The 19,043-nt window shown below is 40.3% G+C and overlaps 1 protein-coding gene across 2 annotated transcripts in view; it reads right to left on the reverse strand.

Moving 5' to 3' along the window:
* The window catches only part of FBH1 (F-box DNA helicase 1), a 1,264,666-nt gene that overhangs the window by 349,890 nt on the left and 895,733 nt on the right, over positions 1 to 19,043 (reverse strand). For both annotated transcript variants that reach the window (XM_044088820.1, XM_044088821.1), the window contains one exon: positions 198 to 281. In XM_044088820.1, coding sequence (XP_043944755.1) covers positions 198 to 281 — 84 coding nt within the window. The remainder of the gene's footprint in view (positions 1 to 197; positions 282 to 19,043) is intronic.

Here is a 19,043-nt window from a genome sequence, read left to right on the forward strand (position 1 = left end):
AACTGGCAAAATCTGCTGCTTCATCAACCTTGTTTCAAGAACAGAACACTTTTCTAAAACTCTCAAACTGGCTTTGAATAAAGCGCATGCTATGTGTGAAATGTTTTGTAACAAGTTTTAGACTAGATAAAGTGAATTAGTTAAACACTACACATTTTAAATGAATTCAAAGAACAGATGGACTTTGGAGTACCTACCAGGAGTACAGTCCTGTGCTTCATCTATAAAGATGACATCATATGGAAGATATGGTCTACTGAGCTGCCAGAGCTTCAGGTAACCTATGTGGAAAGCAAACAATTAAAATTAAAGTGATAGAAACTGGTTATTACAAGTTAACACAATGTGCAAACACAAATACTGCATGAAATTCTACTTCCTTACAAGCCACATGATAACAACAGGTTACATTATTTGTTCTTGGCATTTGACTGAGACTCACAAGTAGCAGTAACATTACAGAACTTCCACCAATTAGGCACAATTTCCTCTTGGCACAAATTCTTCCATTCTCTAATGCCATTCGCTTCTATGATTTCCACTTGTAGATCCGCTTGCAAGCAAAAGATTTGAAGCAGCCATGATTTAAGATGGAGACCGTCATTGCTCAACAGAGGATGATTTTCTAGACCTGTGCTAGAGAAAGATTCCAATACTGCAAGGGACATGGTAACCTGAAGCCACAGCCTTAATGGCCACTAAAGGGCAACAAGGATGAGTCTTTGTTTCTGAATTTTGCAAGGAAGCTAGGAATTCATCCTGGAGTAGAAAGTCAAAATAATAGTCCTTGCGAGTGAAAAGAGACTACAGCCACCATCTACGTGCTGCAATTAACAAAAGACAGGGGCATGTGGGGCGCATTTACTTGTGTAACAAACTCTATGATTACCATGACAGCTTACTTCCACAAGACACTGACCAGATGGGTTTCCCTTTTCCTAAAGTCCAGCAAAGGACTGAAGCAATCTCTGAAGGAGTCTGCCAGCAAGTTTAATTCTCTAGGAAGTGAACAGTTATGATATGCCTTGGACTATAGTCTGTAGCCAGTTCTGCAACACCTCTCAGAAGAGGTGGTTTGATGACATACCATCCTGCATGTTCATATATCAGCCTGGCTTTTCCCAACAAAAGAAGGGTCTCAAATCCTTCTTCAAGTGTTTAAGGGTGGAAAAAAAACACTGCCACCATGAGGTCTTATCTCAAAAAGGACTTATTTTCCACACACAAGGGAGATGCCCTGGAAGGCCCAAAACCCATCAAAATACCATCTCTTCTTAAACACTATAAAGTGCTCTATTACAAAAAGGAAAATTCACAATTACACTGTCAGGCAGTGTCCATGAGACCTGACAGAGAGACCCGATCTCAGCAAGGGACAGGCTGGATCTTAACAGAGAAGACACAGCTGTGTTTAGTATCAAGAAGGAAAGGTAAAACTCAATGAGCATACCTTTAAATGAAGATGGAAGGTAGGGAAAAAGGGTGGCAGAAGAGGAGGAATGTTTTCAGGAAGAAGACAGAACCTAAAAAAGGGATGCAAAACATGGCAGATGTGGAAACAAGAGTGACTCAGATCATGGATGGATAGTCTTTTGCAATAGAAGGAGGTGAAGGGAAACAAAGGGAGCTGTAATCATCGATACAGAATGGGAGGGTGACCATTGCTGGTATGAGGCAAACACGGACCAATAACAAGGGTGGGTGTGAAATGGGAGTGCCTGGCATGGGCTTTTCATGAATAACACAGAAGGGAGAGCAGGAAGTGGAGTAACAAGCTACATGACAGTTATGAGATGTGAGATCAGAGAGGAGAAAGGATACTAAAAGAAGAACAGAGCAAGAGTACAGACACGATTAGAAAGTAGGTTAAGTGCCCTGGGTAGAGGAAGTTGGTGGACTAACTCATTGTACAGTCCACCAGCCATAACAAGAGAGAAAGGTAAGAGACTGGAAAAGCACCAGCCATAACAAGAGAGGAAGGTAAGAGACTGGAACAGCACATAAAGAAGTGAGGTAAGAAGAAGACAGTAATACTAACAGGGATTTGAATCTCCCAGGGTTAAACTGGGACATTCAGAACTCTAGTGCTGAGATGTAGTGGGAGTTGGCCAAAGTCCTGGACATGAGGGGTTCTGCTAACTGCTGCAGGAATGTACAAAAAAAAAAGACAGAAATTTGAATATGGTCCTAACCTCTGCAGAAGGTGTCATGGCCATCCAAATTAAAGTAACATTAGTCAATGGTGTAGGGGAATGGGAAAAAAGGGGTCTATATCAGAACATCAAAGTTTCACAACTTCAAATGTTCTAATATCGACCCCTATTCAGTGAACTCTGAAAATAGCGAAACTACAGAAAACCAAATTTTTTCCTAGGGAAAGAATTCAGTTGTCCGTTTCTGTCACTTCGCTATTTTCAGCACTGTGGTGGAAAGTTACGGGTCGGGTTCAGGTAAGTGTGTGCTTGGGCACGGGTTAGGGCACGGGTCAGCTAAGTGTGTGATTGTGTGGACGTGAGGGTTAGGGTGGGGTAGGTGAGTTAGGGTTAGGGTGCGGGTGATGTGAGTGTGCGATAGTGACGGACCTTAGGGTTAGGGTTTGGGTTAAGGTAAGTGGATAGATAGTGGTAGTGGTGTATGTACAGTTTAGTGTAGGGTTAGATGTAAGATTTTAGGTGTATGTGTGTGGATTGCTGTTTGTTTGGTGTGCTTGTGTTGTGTGTATGTGTTTCGGAACAGCAAATTTTTTTCCCTAGGAAAAAATTCGTTGTTCTGCATGTTCGATGTTTTCAGCGTTCGCTGAATAGGGGTCGATATTAGAACATTTGAAGTTGTGAAACTTCGATGTTCTAATATAGACCCAGAAAAAAGACATCAAAAACAATGATTTGCTGGAGTTTTACAACAGTGGTATATGCTGTGCAGAGGGATGTGGTCTAGGATGAGTTAAGCAACTGAGAACAAATCATGAGAGCAAACAAGACATGGGAATGAGTCAAGGATGCAGTACATACGGGGAATGGACAAGGGTGTCAGGAACAGGCTAAAAGGGAAGAAGGTTAATGTGGCTAGATAATAATGAAAGGCTAGCAATTAAGGTAAAAAATAAAATCAACATGTGGAAAAGAGGGGCTGACATAGTGACGGACACACAGTACAGGAATGCTAGCAAAAACAAAATAAAAAACAGAGATGGTAAAGGCATGGATTTTTAGATATAAAGCAGAAAGAAGTAAGGAAGGGGCAGAACTATCCAGGATGAGCTGCTGAAAAGGAAAAGCATAAGCTCTGAACGAATACTTTAAGTCAGTCTTCAGAAAGGAAAGCAAGGAGAAAGTACAATGCAGGAAGGCAGGCAGAATATGGACAACAGCAGACAGGCATCAGGGACGAGGAGACTCATAGGAAAGTGGCCGCTCTTGTGGACAATAAAGCAAAAGGACAACATGGGCTGCCTCCTACAGTCTTCATAAATCTAACCAATACATCATCACACCCTTTCATGGTGACCTTTAATAGATCGATGGTAAGTGCACTACCAGAAATCTGAAAGACAGCAATGGAGGTACCTTGTACAGAGGAAGTAGAAAAAAGCAATGGAACTACAGGTCTGTTAACTTGACAACAGTGGTAAGGAAAGTCAGAGGAAATTTTGAGTATAAATCTGGTAATATTTCAAAAGGACAATCTCTATGACAACAACTGACATGGGTTAATCAAACCCAAACAAGTTTTATGACTAGTACGCATACGAAATTGGCACTGTAGTATCAGCAGACCAAGTCTACTCAGACTTCAGCATGACCTTTGGTTCTGTCTCACAGAAAAGGATAAAAATGGAGGGGAGTGAGACAGGATCAAGATCAAAGGGCTGTCCCACCCCATGGAGCAGAGGGATGACTCCCTGATGATGATCCAAATGACCAGTGTTCAGTTAGCGTCATGGGTGTTGAACTGAACAGGCTAGGTGATGGGAATGAATAGCCACTGTTGTCTTGTCTACCCTGAGGGGCAGGAGGAAGAAATTCATGGCAAAAATTAAGAGACAGAAAACCCAGCAAGGTAAAAAAAAAAAAAAAAAAAAAACTCATCAATCTAAACAGGCAACTCAAGGGGACTAATCAAGTCTACCAGTCTACCATAGCCAAATTTTTTGACACCTTTATTGAAATATCACTTGAGACACGGGTAACCATAACATTTATAAAAAATAAAACACACAACGTCAACATGTTCTCTGTTACAAACAATACACATCACACAGAGTCTGTTAAACAATTATCAATCCAGCATTACATAAATCGATCAGTTTCTGCCTTCCCTTAAACTTCATTCCTTCTCCAAAACATTATTCTCTATGCATTGTTCCCCAAATTTCCACTTTTTCTATTTAATTTGTGCTTACCCTTTTCTAAAGATCCCACTTCCGTAGGTTCATAGGTTATAGGAGATTACTAGGCTAATGTCTCAACAGCCCTTACAAGCCTAGCCAGTTTTATCAAGAATTTAACCTAATTTTCTGTCCCTAGAAGAAACATAACAAGGGTCAGTAAACTGAGTTTTGACAAATTTTAGACTGCCTTTCTCCATAAACGACATGGGTGCCACCCCAGGAGTGAGTTTGTGATTTCCTATCTACTGGTCCGGATTGCACTTTAAGACGGTCAGGGAATGGCCCTGCTTTAATAAGCTATCGCTGGCAGACATATCTGTCTCTCCAGCACGATCTGTTCATGTCAGAGATCAGGTTTAGATCCATGGAGCTGGTAACCCTCATGCAGTTAGTTTTACAACTATGCAACACTTCCATCAGGGCTGGGTCAGAGACTGCTTTATAGGTCAGGCATAGATCATCCCTCAGTAATCAGTATGAAACTGAATACAGTGACAGGGCTTTTTATCAGTCTGCATATGACACGTTGATTATACCCTGCATTTTTTTGCTGAGAAACCTCTGAGGATGCTCCAACTGTTGCAGGTGCCTGGCAAGGTACATGCCAAAGAATGCATTGTACTCTATTATTGGTCTGAAACGGCAGAGTACAGTGGTACTATGGCACCCTCAGATCTGGATGCCATACCCTTACTTATAAGCTGAGACACATAAACGGATTTCCTCAACCACTATGGAAACACAGTGGTGAAAGTTCAGATTATTATCTGACTACCCAGATCATTTGCCACTGGGTCAACCCTTTGGGGAGTGCTATGCTATCAATGTTGCAATTTGCAGGAGTACTTGACGTCTGAAAAATAATTATGCACTTCTTCACATTTAGTTTGAGGCCATGGCTCTGAAACCAATTATTAGACTGCATCAGTCCTTTCTGTAGGATATCAGCACCAGTTGTGGAGTCAATGATTGCCCCCAACTTGCAGTCATCAGTAAAGTTGGTCAGCCAAAGGCCATCTAAATCTGCCTTGACATCTGAGAATTGTATTCCAAACAGGAGGGGGGGTCAGCACCGAGCCCTGTGATACTCCACTGGTGATTGGCCTCTTGCTGGATGAGGATTCTCCCACTCTAATTGCATGTGTCCTACCCGTGAGCCATTTGGCTATCCATCTAGTGACGCAGAAGTTTATGTCCAATTTTGTGAGTTTGTCTACAACACCTGAGTGCAATATTATGTCAAATGCTTTGGCCAGGTCAAGATAAGCAATATGCACTGACTTACCCTCATCCATGTCCTTGTTGACCTTCTCAAAAGTATACCAGGACTGCGCAAGCAGGACCAGCCCTTGATGAAGCTGAACTGGGTTGGTTCTAGAGTCTGGAGATTTCCTATTTCGTTGTTAATCAAGTCCATGATTATCCTTTCCATAGCCTTGCCTATGCGACTAGTCAGACTTACGAGTCAGTAGTTTCCTTGGTCTGTCTATGGTTCCCCCTTGTGCGGAGGGATGACTGTTGCTTTTCTCCACTCTGCTGGGACAAAGCCTATCTGGTGACTGTGATTAAATAGAGATCCAAATGGGTCTGATAGGTACCCTGGGATTCAATCAGGGCCCACTGATGTCATGTTTCTAGCTTTGGAAAGTGCAGTGACAACCTATTATTTTGTGATTACAGACAAAGGAACGGTACACGGTATTTCATTGGGAGTGACCAGAGGTGATGAGGGGGTGAATTCTGAGCTGAATTTATCAGCAAGCAGATTTGCTATTTTTTTCTCTCCGAGTATAGGCACTGCCATCTACAACCGAATCAGCATGTTGTTGAGTGTCTCCCTTTAAGATTTCGGGCATAACTGAAAAATGCTTTGTGGTTATCCATTGTTTGTGAGGTTATTTTAGTTTCATAATTAGCTTTTGAAGACTTAACTAGTTTCCTGATTTGCCTGTTGAGACCAATGAGGGATTGTTTTATCTGCTGTGTATCCTCCCTCCTACTTCTAGACAGGAATTTCTTCCTTCTGTTGCATAGTCTATTTATGCCAGGGATCCACCAGAGTAGCTAGACCTGGGTTTAGTACAGCCAGGTACCGCCAAGTTCTATGCAGTTGTTTAAGTGGATGTACAGGGCATTCGTGTATACTTCTGCATAGGCCTCTGTGTTTTCAGGGTTAGAGGGAGCTTTAAAATTACTTATGCTATCAATTAATAGAAGGCAATCTGCCTTGGAAAAATTCTTTAGGGTTTTAGGGCTTGATCTCTTGTTACATTTATTTCAAAGAAGACCGATTTAGGATCCAATCTTACCAATGAGGACATTATGCTGGGAAAAGAGTGCAATGTTCACTCATGTTTGTGAGTACTGTTGTTAAGGATATTTGAGCCTATCCAGGAATCTCTAAGCCTTCATGTCAGTCAAGTATGTTTCCCAGTTTATGGAGGGGTAGTTAAAATAACCCATAAGTAGTGTATTGGCTGAATGGTTAAGTGATTCTAGTAACTTCAGGTATGCGGAGTGATTTTCATGGTTCATGGCTGGGGACCTATAACTAGCGATGATGGTGGGGGATTTTGCCTATGGTCAGCTGGACAAAAGTAGCTCAAGCAAGTCATCCTGTTTGACCAGTCTATAGGTGTACTTGTTTTTTTAGGCAAATGGAAATACCTATTCCTTTTATTTTTTCTTTTTCAGAGCTTGGTCTGAATGTGTGATAGGCATTGTACACTAGCACTGCTGGGGTATTTTCCACAACCTTGAACCACATCTTTATAACTGCACAGAAGTCAACATTGTCCAGGGCAAGGATAGCATCCAGGGAGTGCAACATCTTGTTAATTTCTTGTTAAAATCTTCCTTTGTTAGTTTTCCAGTTCTTTTATTTCTGTTACAATACCCAATACTTCAAATACAGTTGGTTTCGACTTTGATTTCATTTTCTAGTAACTACTTTTTTTTTTGGCATCCATCACAAAAAAAAATTAACAAGGCCTTACTATGTCTAGGCAATATTCCAGCTCAAGTAAAAAATCATTTCCTTAGTTACACTATTTCTGATAGAGTATTCTGCAGGGAATTTCTAAAGTCTGCCGACTCATTACCAAAACATATCTTCCTAGTTACCTCTTTCATCCTCATCACACCTCCAACATTTGCCATCTACCTAGGAAAAATATTTGGAGTCTGCTTGTGTTATAAAATACCTATGCAAACATTTCCAAGCAAAATTCCTAAATCTTATAATTTTGTTGCATATTTGGGAACCCTACCCATTTCCTCCCATTGTTTCCTTGCACATTGCTTATCCAATCCCTTATCACAATCTTTAATAACCTCTTCTGATTCTGATTCCTCTTCTGATTGATTCCTATAGTTACCGTGCAATATTTCATAAGCCCCCACTAATTATCCCCTTTTTAACAGCAATTTTTGCTCCACACTCAACTAAAAACTCAATCAGAGCAAGTCTTTCACTTAGGATTCCCCTATACTTTTTGCTACTTAAGGCACACAATATTCTGTATAGCTGTTGTTATTCACCTTAACAGCATCCAAAACCCCACTTCTTCCTTATTTCTCCCCTGCTTAACCATCATCCCTTTCTACTTTGAATTGTATCTTTCTGCTTGTGTTACGTATATGAACATTAACTGTGTACCTCTAAAATATCCATTCAAATCAGGTAATTCTAAACCACTTTGTTCTATTGGAAGGGTCAGTTTATCCCACTTGACCCTTACCCTCTCCCGCTTCCAGATAAAATCTTTCAACTCTTTATTAATTACTGTCCAAAATGTCTCCTCTGGCTGATAAAAATATGCTTGACCTGTATATAAAACTAAACAGACAAACATTTTCATTCCTTGTAGCTTGCTATACATATTTATAAAGAAGAGCTTCCCGTTTCTCAGCTTTTGTTATCTTTTGTTCAGTCTCTTCCCACACATCTGTAGCTATCATAACAATCCTTTTTAACCCATACTCCTAAAGATTTCATTTTATCATGCACCCATAAGTATTGATATTGCTGAACCAATTCACATGAGGGTACATAGTTTACATTTACAGCCTTTGTTTTGTCTTCATTAATTTTACACCCCCAAAAAACTTGAAACTGTGTCAAAATGTCCCAAAACACCGAGCAGTCCTTTTCTGTTTTTAAAAGGTTTAAAATAATATCATCTGCAAATAAACCAACTTTTCTCGATTACCATACCAATTATATCCTTGAATTTCTGAGCCCCTAAATATAATACAAATAAAGGAGAAACAGGACACCCATGCCTGGTTCCTCTGTTCAGATACTAAACACCACTGCATATGTGGAAGAGTTCATAGAAACATGTTGTATAGAGGCTGTACCCATGAGAAAGAAGTACAAAACTAATACAAAAAAGCCATTCTAATGGAACTGCATCAGTAGGCTGTATAACAGAAGGAAGAAAATCACTGCAAAAATTAGGAAGTGTAGCACACAGCAGGATAAAAGCACTCTCATCACACTAAACAAATTCCTCAGAGGAAAAATAAAGTCTACCAAAGCCAAATTTCAGGTAAGTTTGGCCTCCAAGGCCAAAGACAACCTCAATGTATTATTTAGCTATGCTCTCAACCACAAAGGCAATACACAATTAGTTGCACAGCTCACTGTTAATGCAGCCACCTATACTGAGCTAGAAGATACAGCAAGACTACTGATCAAAATCTTTGGCTCTAACATTACCCCTCCCTCCCCTTCAATCATCCCTCAGGAAATAGCATCAAATATAACTCCCTCTACTATCATTAGGGAAATAGGTCCTCAATGCTCTCTCTAAGGCCAAGAACAGTGCATCAGTGGGCCCAGACAATATCCCAGGATGCCTTCTAAAGATTATGAATTTCGACATATGAGAGCCTCTGGAATTGCTATTTAACTGTAGCCTCCAAACAGGCTTTGTGCCTCACAAATGGAGAACAGCAAGTCATCCCTCTGCACAAAGATGGGCCATCTACAGATCCTGTAAACTAAAGACCCATAAGCAAAGCCATGGAAATAAACAATAATGACATAGAAAACCTCCAGACAATAGACCCAATCCACTTTGGTTTTGTTAACGGCAGGTCATGCCTACTCAGCCAAGTGGACATCTTTAAGAAGGTCATCAAAGCAATGGGTTGAGGGCACAATGATTCACAATGCCTACCTTGACCTGGTCAAGGTATCTGACACAATATCCCACTCAAGTATTGCTGACAGGACACAGAAGTTAGAACAAGGGAATCCACATCTATAAATTTGTCAGTCATAAGCAGAGTCTCTCAGGGATCTGTTCTGGGACTGCTTCTTTTTGGCATTTACTTCTCATGTCAAGGGTCTCTGGCTAACTAAATTTGCAGATGACTGCAAATTAGGAGCGTTCAAAGAATCTCCCATTTACAAAAATGTTCTCCAGGAAGGGCTGACACCGACAAATAACTGGTGTTAGAGCCATGAACTAAGATTAAATGCCAAAAAATGCATAATAGTACCCTTCAGGAAGTTGTCCACCCCTGGTGATGATCATATTGACAACACACCCCTAAGAGTTAAGCCAGTAATTAAGGGCTTGGGAGCACACACAGACAACAATCTAGCCTTTGACCATCTTGTGTCTATAAAGTAGAGAGGAAATCATTTTATGTTGCGCAAGTTATAAACAAAGGTATGGCATCTAGGTCCAAGGAGGTCACTGCTCCATTGTATTCAGCATTCATCAGACCTATCACTGAGTACAATGCCACTTTTGGTATGTAGTTAACCAGGCACATCTAACAACTGGAAAGCTCACAGTGGTTCCTCACTAAAAGTAATGTCCTATTCAGAACACCTCAAGGCCTTTTCCCTGTATTCCGTCTCCTACAGGCTGTAGAGAAGAGATCTATGCCAGGCATACAAGGCATTGTCAGGCCCCACCCTGATGGACCTCCTGCATATCCGCAAAACAAGCAGCACCAGAATTACCCAGCATAATGGTCAAGGTGTTTACCTTAGAGACACAAGGTACAGGGTTTGAATCTCTCATGTGGTAATTAGCTAGTCTTAAAATGTCCCACAAGGGCAGTTACCCTAGTACTAATCTATGAACCTACAGAGATGTAAACCTTGCCTGTGCTGGAGACACAAGTATGTATCTGCCCTGCTCTGGAACAGGCTCCCATCTGTGTGTAGCAATGATCCTTCCTAACTCAATTCAAATGCAATGTGGACAACTGGATGGAAAACAGAACATTCATCCCTGGTTGGAATATGTTTTTCTAATGGGCACAGGCAGACTGTAAATTGTTCATCTCCCAGGTTCCTGCTTGAAAATGTTTAATCTCCCAAGCCCCTGCCTACACTAATCAAGGGTACCAGAACTTAACAGAGATTTTGTATGCATGGTCAGGCTTAAAAAAGCCCTTGTGGCTGTTAGCCTAGTACACATCTATGAACTTATGAACTTATCAGAAAGGAACCCTCCCAATTTAATTCTTCCCTCCAATCCCTCATATATCGTCCTAAGTAACCTTAATATTGTATCAGGTAATGGAACTGCTTCCATTGCCCTACACATGAAATACCAGCTTACCCTGTTGAATGCTTTCTCTGCATCAAGACCCACCAACAACAGTATTTTCTTACATTCTGCTTCCCTGTGGATCATTATTGTTCTGTTAATGCTGTCAGTTGTTTGCCTCCCCTCAACAGAACAGTAATGATCCATATCTATCTATTTTGGCAACACTACTGCCATTCGTTTAGCTGTTATAGACATAAACACTTTATAATCATGGTTTAACACTGAAATGGGCCTACATGAATCTGGGTCTGATAGGTCTTTACCATATCTGACTACTACAGCCACCACAGCTTTCTTCTAGGATGCTGTTAAATAAAACCTTTCAGATCTTTATCATTTTCTTCTATCCTAACTTCCACAGGAATACCACCTATTCCCTTGAGACTTCCTGAAGACTGATTATACATCACTGTTTTTATCTCATTTCCTCAATATACTATTAATTGTTGAGATTCGTCTACCTCTAACCTTGGTACATCTAAGTCTTTCATAAATATTTTCATTTGTGATTTTCCTCGATTTCCACATTCCTATGCTTTATACAAATTTTCATAAAAGTTCCAAAGTATCTCTAATACCTCTACATGATCTCTGGTTATTTTTCTTGTTATAGGCTCCCCAAGTTTAGCAACAGCCCTTTCTACCATCTATTACCTAAGCAATTGTGTGCATATTATCCAGATACTCCCTTATTTTCTCTTTAAGTCTCTGCAACTGCACCTGTTGTTATTCTTTAAGATCCCCCCTATTCTACAATACTTTAACCTTTGTCAGCCCTTACCCTAGTATTAAACTCCACTTTCATTTTATCCCGCTCACTAGCTATAACTTCTAAAAAAATTTCTATCTTCCCAAATAACTGAATAATTTCCACTACTCATCCCTTATGTTCATATCTTTTTAACATGTAGGTGGGGAAGCACCAGCTTCTCATCTGTACTTCATTACCCTGCAGTTTTATCCTGGTTGTCACCAATGGATGTTCTGATACAGTTAGTAGATTTCTGCCAAAGGTTTCAATTAAACATACATGTTCCTGGAAAATATAATTTCTGTCTAGTCTAGCTCAGTTACTATACCTTGGGGGATAATATGTAAATTCTCTTAGTGTTTCTACTACTGAATTAACATCTTCCATACCAAATATTTTCAGAAATGTCTTCAGAAATCTACCCTATTTTGTTATATTTTCACTTCTATGTCCCCTAACTATATTCTCATTGCTGTAAATCAAGTTACAGTCCTCAACTATAAGTAATATTCCCTGCAAAACATAAATACATGCCAGAGTAATCCTTCGCCCTTTCCAGTTGCCCCTTAGTACCACAAATCTACCATTACTACCTTTTTAAAACTTTTCTATCACTGTCAGAGCTCTTCTAAAAATTAATCTAAGTGCTCCTCGTTTCATTTGTCCCTGACATTCTGCTGAATATTCATCCTGAAATCCTTTATCAAATTCACACGCTCATTTATTTCCAAATGTGTTTCCTGTAGCACTGCTATTTGCATTCTGCATTTCTTTATGTAATTCAATATTGTTACCTTTTTGTCGATATTTGTGAGGCCATTCACATTCCACAATAATATGTTTAGTGTAGCCATTATGACAAGAAGTTATTATTCCCTCCTACTACATATAACAGCTTTTATAAATGTCTATTCCTAGCTTTTGTTACATGCACCCACTGTTTGGCAAATTGAGCCTTTATACACTTGTTTCTTGTCATCTCCATTTGAACCTATGCCACATTTTACAAAACCTTTTGCTTTAATGAAAACCCTGAAACAAACAAAAAAAATACACTCCAGAACACCCCCCCCCCAAACCTATTAACTTAAAACAAATGCAGAAAACTATCTACATCTTCAAATAATGAAATTTAACCCTACAGATAGGACCAATTGTCCCGAAATGACAGGTGCACCCACAGGCATAAACTAACTTAACATAAACTAACTTAACATTAAGGTTATCCATGCTAAAGCACATTACAGCCTGTGCTCCTACTTACACTAAGTGCTCTCTCTCTCTTCTTGTCTTATCTTTATTCATAGGTAGGTACTAGGCTATCGGCCCTGGGGCCTACACAAGCCCAGCCAAAAAGGTATCCTGGCTTTTGCCACCCAAGAAAATTATTTTCCTGCACCAGTGTCAAGCAGAGCCACAGAGGTGATCCCTGGGGTGAATTTCCTATTTCCCATCCAATCATCAAGATTCTTCTTGAAGAGTGCTAATGAGGAGCTTTGTTTGTTTGTACCTTTTAATTTTGTAGTTCTCTCAGTAAACACTGTACAGACTTGTCAGTTTACTGCCTTCACCTTTAGTCAACTTGTATCCATGAGAACATAACAGAATCTACTGACAATGAACATGTATATGCAAAAGGAAAACTATTCATAACATGGAGGTCTCTCATAAAAAAAAGTCATTAAATTAAGACAAGGGCATAATTCCAGACATTCACCTAATTAAAAGTAAAACAAAACATTTCAAATATGCACCTTTATACTCCATCACCCACATGCTTTTGTCCAGTCTTTCTTCTCTTTTTATACTGTAATGCCTACATTTCTTAAAACTAAAAAAAAAGTATTTGGTTACTTTAATATCTTCATCACACGCAACAATGACTAACAATGCTTTCCTATAGAACATGCAATTTACATCATAGAATGCTTTATACAATTACTGTTAAGAACACAAATTGTTATAGTTTCAGTTACTTTCCTTTTTTCTCTCCACTTTTCTTTTAGTGCCCTTTCAAACAGCAATTACATGAAATTGGGCATATGCCTGTCAGTACCCCCACAAAGTCAAACAAAATCTAATCTTTCACAACTTCTTTTTCTTGTAAAGCCACATTTCACAAATGTGACTGATGCTTTATATACTCATACTCATTCACTAATTTCAGTGTTCCTGGTCTTCTTCTTCCTCATCTCCATCACCCAACCCCAGACTCTGTTTCAAGTCCAAGGTACCCTGATTCTTCTAATCAACTCTCGTGCTTTTTCTCTCAAACATTTTCCTTTTTGAACACTGGAAAAAGGCTTCAATGGCTAAGTCTCTTTTGAGCTTTATTATCAGAAGAATGAGAAACAGAGTCCCCTGCTGTTTGAGGGTTCACTTTTTGTTGTACAAATTTTTGTACTTCTCCTTAACTTGAATCTCACACCTGCCTCTTTACATTCCCTGACTGCTGGGATAAATTTGCTTCTCTTCTGCCTGGTGTACAGTGAATAATCATTTTCCACAAACACTGAATTGTCTCCAATTTTAGTATTTTGCCCTTCTGCTACAGTCTTGTCAGTATACTCCCTTTCTGTTGGTATGATTACATCTTTACTGATACAGCTCTTACCGTTTTCTCATGACCAGGTTATAAGCACACACACAATGTGCCTCTTCAAGTAATAAATATTGTTGTGAAATACTACTCCAGTTATTTATTTGTGCTTTAATAACATTAATACAGTCTGTTCCTTCCAGATTATCAGGAACCACAGAAAATCTCAGGATTTCTCTGCATGCTCTATCCTCTAACTCTACCACTTTTTTTGAAAAAGCTCTTCCTGAGCAGTCTCATACTCAGACAGCCTTTTCTTCATTTTCTACCCTCCGACTTTTGCAGCTTCATCAGATCATCTGAATAGATGTTAAAAGCTTCTTCCATTTTTACAGTTTTTTTTTATTTTAGTTAATATATTCCTTCAAGTTTTCATTTATTTTATTCAGCCCTCAGCACATTTGACTTTTTTTCCCTCTACGTTACTGGAAGCTATATCTTGTACCAAAGCTGGAGCTTGAACTGCTTTTTACTGAACAGCTGCAAGATTCTTCCCAGTCAGTGTTTTCTCTTCACCTCTTCTACCTGATTTTTCTTTCAGACTTTATAAGTTTCACCTTTGCTGGCATCCAATCAGTTTACTTACTTACTTAGCCAGTAACTGAATTTTACTAAAATATGAAGAATTACTGGCAGTTATCTATCATTTTCTTTTTTTTTCATACTGACAGAGTTAAAATTAAGCTGTTGATCAGTGTGCAGCCATCTTGGACAGCCCCTACTAAAGCCAAATGTGAAGTAAAATTAGCCTCCTAGACCAAGGAAAATCACACAGCTTTCTTCAGCTATGTCTGTAACCTCAAAGGCAATATACAACAATATAGGGTCATAAGAGTTTACTAGGCTATACCACAGATATGACATTCATTACCCAAGACTGCATTTAGTAATGATTGTCCACGTCCAAGAGGCTTGTGAGTGCTATCCCTGGTAAGAATTTATGGTGTCCCATCCACTCGTCCAGGTTCCTTTTGAACAGTGTCAAAGAGGTTTCTGTTTCACATGAATTGGTAGCCTACTCCAAAGAAGTGGTAGTCGCTGGCAGACAAATCTGTCCTTCCCGCATGTCCCATTTAATTTGCAGGCCATAGTTAGGTCCCTGTAACTGGTAGCTCTAGTCTCATTTGATTTACAGATATGCAGCAAGTTCATTAGGTTTGGGTATGAGCTTGCTCTATAAGCCAGGCATAAGTCTCCTCTAAGAAGTCTATATGATACAGAGTACAGTGACAAGGACTTTAGTCAGTCTGTGTAAGGCACATGCTGGAGTCCCTTGATCTTCTTTATTAAAAACCTCTGAGGTCTCTCCAATTGTTGCAGGTGCTTTGTAGGGTACATGCCGAATGATGGGGTGTTATACTCAATTATGGGCATGATTAGTCCCAAGTACAGAGAGGTTATAGCCTCTTTTACTCGAGGCAATGCCTTTACTAACCAAGTGGGTCATGTAGAAAGCCTTCTTTACTACAGTAGACACATGGTGGTCAAAGTTAAGTTCATAGTCAACTTGTGACCCCAGATCCCTTACCACTTCATAGGTACTTAGCTTATTGCTGTTGATTTGATAGTGTGAAAGGACAATGTTTTTGCTGAAGGGAATGATGATGCATTTCTTAGCATTCAGTTTGAGACTGTGACCAAGACACCACTTGTTGGTCTGCATGAGTCCCTCCTGGACTATACTGGCATCATCTGGGGATTCAATAATTGCACCTAGTTTGTGGTCGTCTGCAAACTTGGTCAGCCACAACCCTGTACTTTTGGCCTGAACCTCTGAGAAGTACATACTAAACAGTAGGGGGCCCAGCACTGACCTCTGTGGCACTTTGCTGGTGACAGCTCGGCTGGTTGATGTGGAGTCACCCACTTTGATAATGTGCGTCCAGTTTGTGAGCCAGCTAGTAACCAATCATACAACAATTTAGTACGTTTACTGGTAATGCCTGAGTGTGGGATTGTGTCGAAAGCCTTTGCCAAGTTGAGGTATGCTGTGTGCACAGATATGCCCTTGTCAATGGCCCTGGTTACTTTTCGAAGAAATCCAACAGATTTAATGAGCAGGATCTGCCCTTGACGAGGCTGAATTGGGTTGGATCCAGGGTATGGATATCACCTATGTCTTTATTTATAAGGTCCATAATGATACATTTCACGACCTTACAGATGACATGGTCAGACTTATGGGTCTATAATGAATTCCCCGGGTCTGTTGCTAGGCCACTTTTGTGGAAGGGAATAACTGTTGCTGTTCTCCATTTCGCAGGAACAAAGCCTACGGTTAGGCTGTGACTGAAAAGGGTACTTAATGGTAATGTTAGTTCATGTTTTAGCCTGTTTAGAAGACAACAAGGGATGCTGTCTGGTCCAACAGAGGCTATGTTTTTTGCCTTGGATAAGGCTTTAATGACCTGCTCTTCAGATATGTATTTTGTGATTTTGTGTGTGTGTGTGTGTGTGGGGGGGGGGGGGGGGGTTGCGGCAAGGTTTGTGATAATTTTGGAGGGAATAAGAGAGTGAAATTCCACCAAACCTATCCGCTAGCAGGTTAGCTATCTCTATGGGACAAGTGTGTACAATACCGTTAATCATTAGTTCAGCACATGCTTGGGTCCTACCTTTTAGAGTAGCTGTAAAAGGTCTTATGGTTATCCTTGGCTGTGCTTGCTAAGTTTTTGTTTTTCTCAAAGATGCCCTTGGAGCATTTGACATGTTGTCTTATTTGTGTGTTGAGGCTGAGTAGAGTGTTCTTCCAATTTTGGGGCCTTGCCTTTGTTTTCTTGGACTGTAACTTTTTGCATTTGTTGTAAAGTTTGTTGATGCCAGATGTCCACTGTGGAGGCTTGTTTTTACTTGTGCTCTGGCTTTAATTATTTCTGGTACAGCCAAGTCTATACACTTATGCAAGTGACTGTACAGGGCTTTAGTGTAAGCTTAGGTGTAGTTACCACTTCCAGCTGGGGGTGGGGCTTGAAATGCATTTATACCTTCCCCTAGGACGGCATAGTTTGCCTTGGTGAAGTCTTTTAGTCTGACTTCATTCTTTGTAAGTTCTGCTGTTAATGTCAGCTTGAAGGTGACTGATTTGTGGTCAGATTTAACTAATGAGGGTCCAACAGCTGTGGCAGTGAATCTGTCATGTTACTGAGGACCAGATCTAGTATGTTGTTTCCTTTTGTCTTAGTATGAACAATTTGTTCCAGGACATTTGTCTTAGTATGAACAATTTGTTCCAGGACATTTGAGTTAAAGTCAAGGAACTTTTGCACTAGTGAGTTAGGGCTAGAGTAGGTTTCTTAGTTCCTTGACCAAAGTGTTGGGGATATTTGGCTTGACTCCAGTTTGGTTAAGCAGGCTTCATGCACATCATGACCCATGGAGGGGGATCTATAACTGGTTGTGACTTGAATGGGGGTCTTACCTATAGTAAACTGGACTTGGAGTAGCTCCACGGAGTTGTCTAGTCTAACTAGATGGGAGGTGAATCTCTCTCTAATGTAGACAGAAACACCAACACCTTTGGTTCTCAAACATTCGTTCTGCAGTCTGAAGGTGTGGAAAGCATTGTAGCCTTTTAAGGCCAGGGTACTTCCTGAGGCCTTGAACCAGGTTTCTGTGACTGCACAGACATCTACATCTTCCAGTGATAGAAGTTCTTCCAGGGTATGCAGTTTTTGGTTTAAGCTCCTAGCATTTAGCAGCATAACCCTTATTTTGTTGTGACTGGCAAATTTCACATCTGTAAGTTTGTTTTCGAGACCTTGCTTAAAAAAGGGACTATGAGGGAGGCAAGAGCCTTTGCCAGCAGCCAAAAGCCTAGTGGTGCCAGGTGCAAACCATCTCTGGCAAGGCAGCGAGGTCTGTCAACCATGACCTCCTAGGCGGTCAGAAACTGGATCCTATTTGAATGACACCAAAAACTAAGCCAATTAATGAAATCAATCATTTTTTTGTTTATACTCTGGCATCATTCTTGATGAGAGTAGTATGCTGCTCAAAGCTAGGGACATACCTGCCTGGGACACATACTCGGAGAACTCAATCATGTCTCTCATCATATAGTCTAGTCTAGTGAGGTACATCTCAGGTAATTCACTCCAACATGAACTATGACAGAGTCATAATGGTACTTGTTGCTGAGAGACCTGAGTGCATGTGTGAGCTGACGAATCCTGACACAGGACAGGCAGGTGACAGTGACTTCCTCCTTGTTAAACCCGGAAAGTGGGACACCAGTGTGTCTCACTATGGAGTCTGCAATGACAAGAAAATTTGATTTTTTGAGTGTTATGCCTTATGGGCTTGGTAGGTGAGACACTGGTGTTGCTGTGTGCCATGGGTACTGTGGGAACTGTGTTAGTTGTAGCAGTCTTGTGTTTTGGAGGTCTCTGGTGTTTTGGTAACTTTCTGAGAGAACCTCTGCATATGTTGATTTTTGTATTTGATGCGTACTATGTGTGCGAGTAATGGTACTATGGGCATGACTAGTGGTGGGTTGACAACCTCTTCAGCGTTACTGTTTCGAGTGAAAGAGCACAGGGATTCAAGATTCTTGGTGTAGATACATCATTCACACTCTGTACTAGAGTGAGTTATTAGTACAGAGATGTCAGTGTACATGAGGCAATTGTTACACTGCCTCAGGAGACACAAGTCAACAAGACTGGCAGGAGAAACAAGGGTCACCTAACTACCCATAATGTTAGTTCGATGAGCTGTTATCAC

This window comes from Protopterus annectens, chromosome 11.part0 (assembly GCF_019279795.1).
Source record: "Protopterus annectens isolate FY-2018-M chromosome 11.part0, PAN1.0, whole genome shotgun sequence".
Classification (NCBI taxonomy): Eukaryota; Metazoa; Chordata; order Ceratodontiformes; family Protopteridae; genus Protopterus; species Protopterus annectens.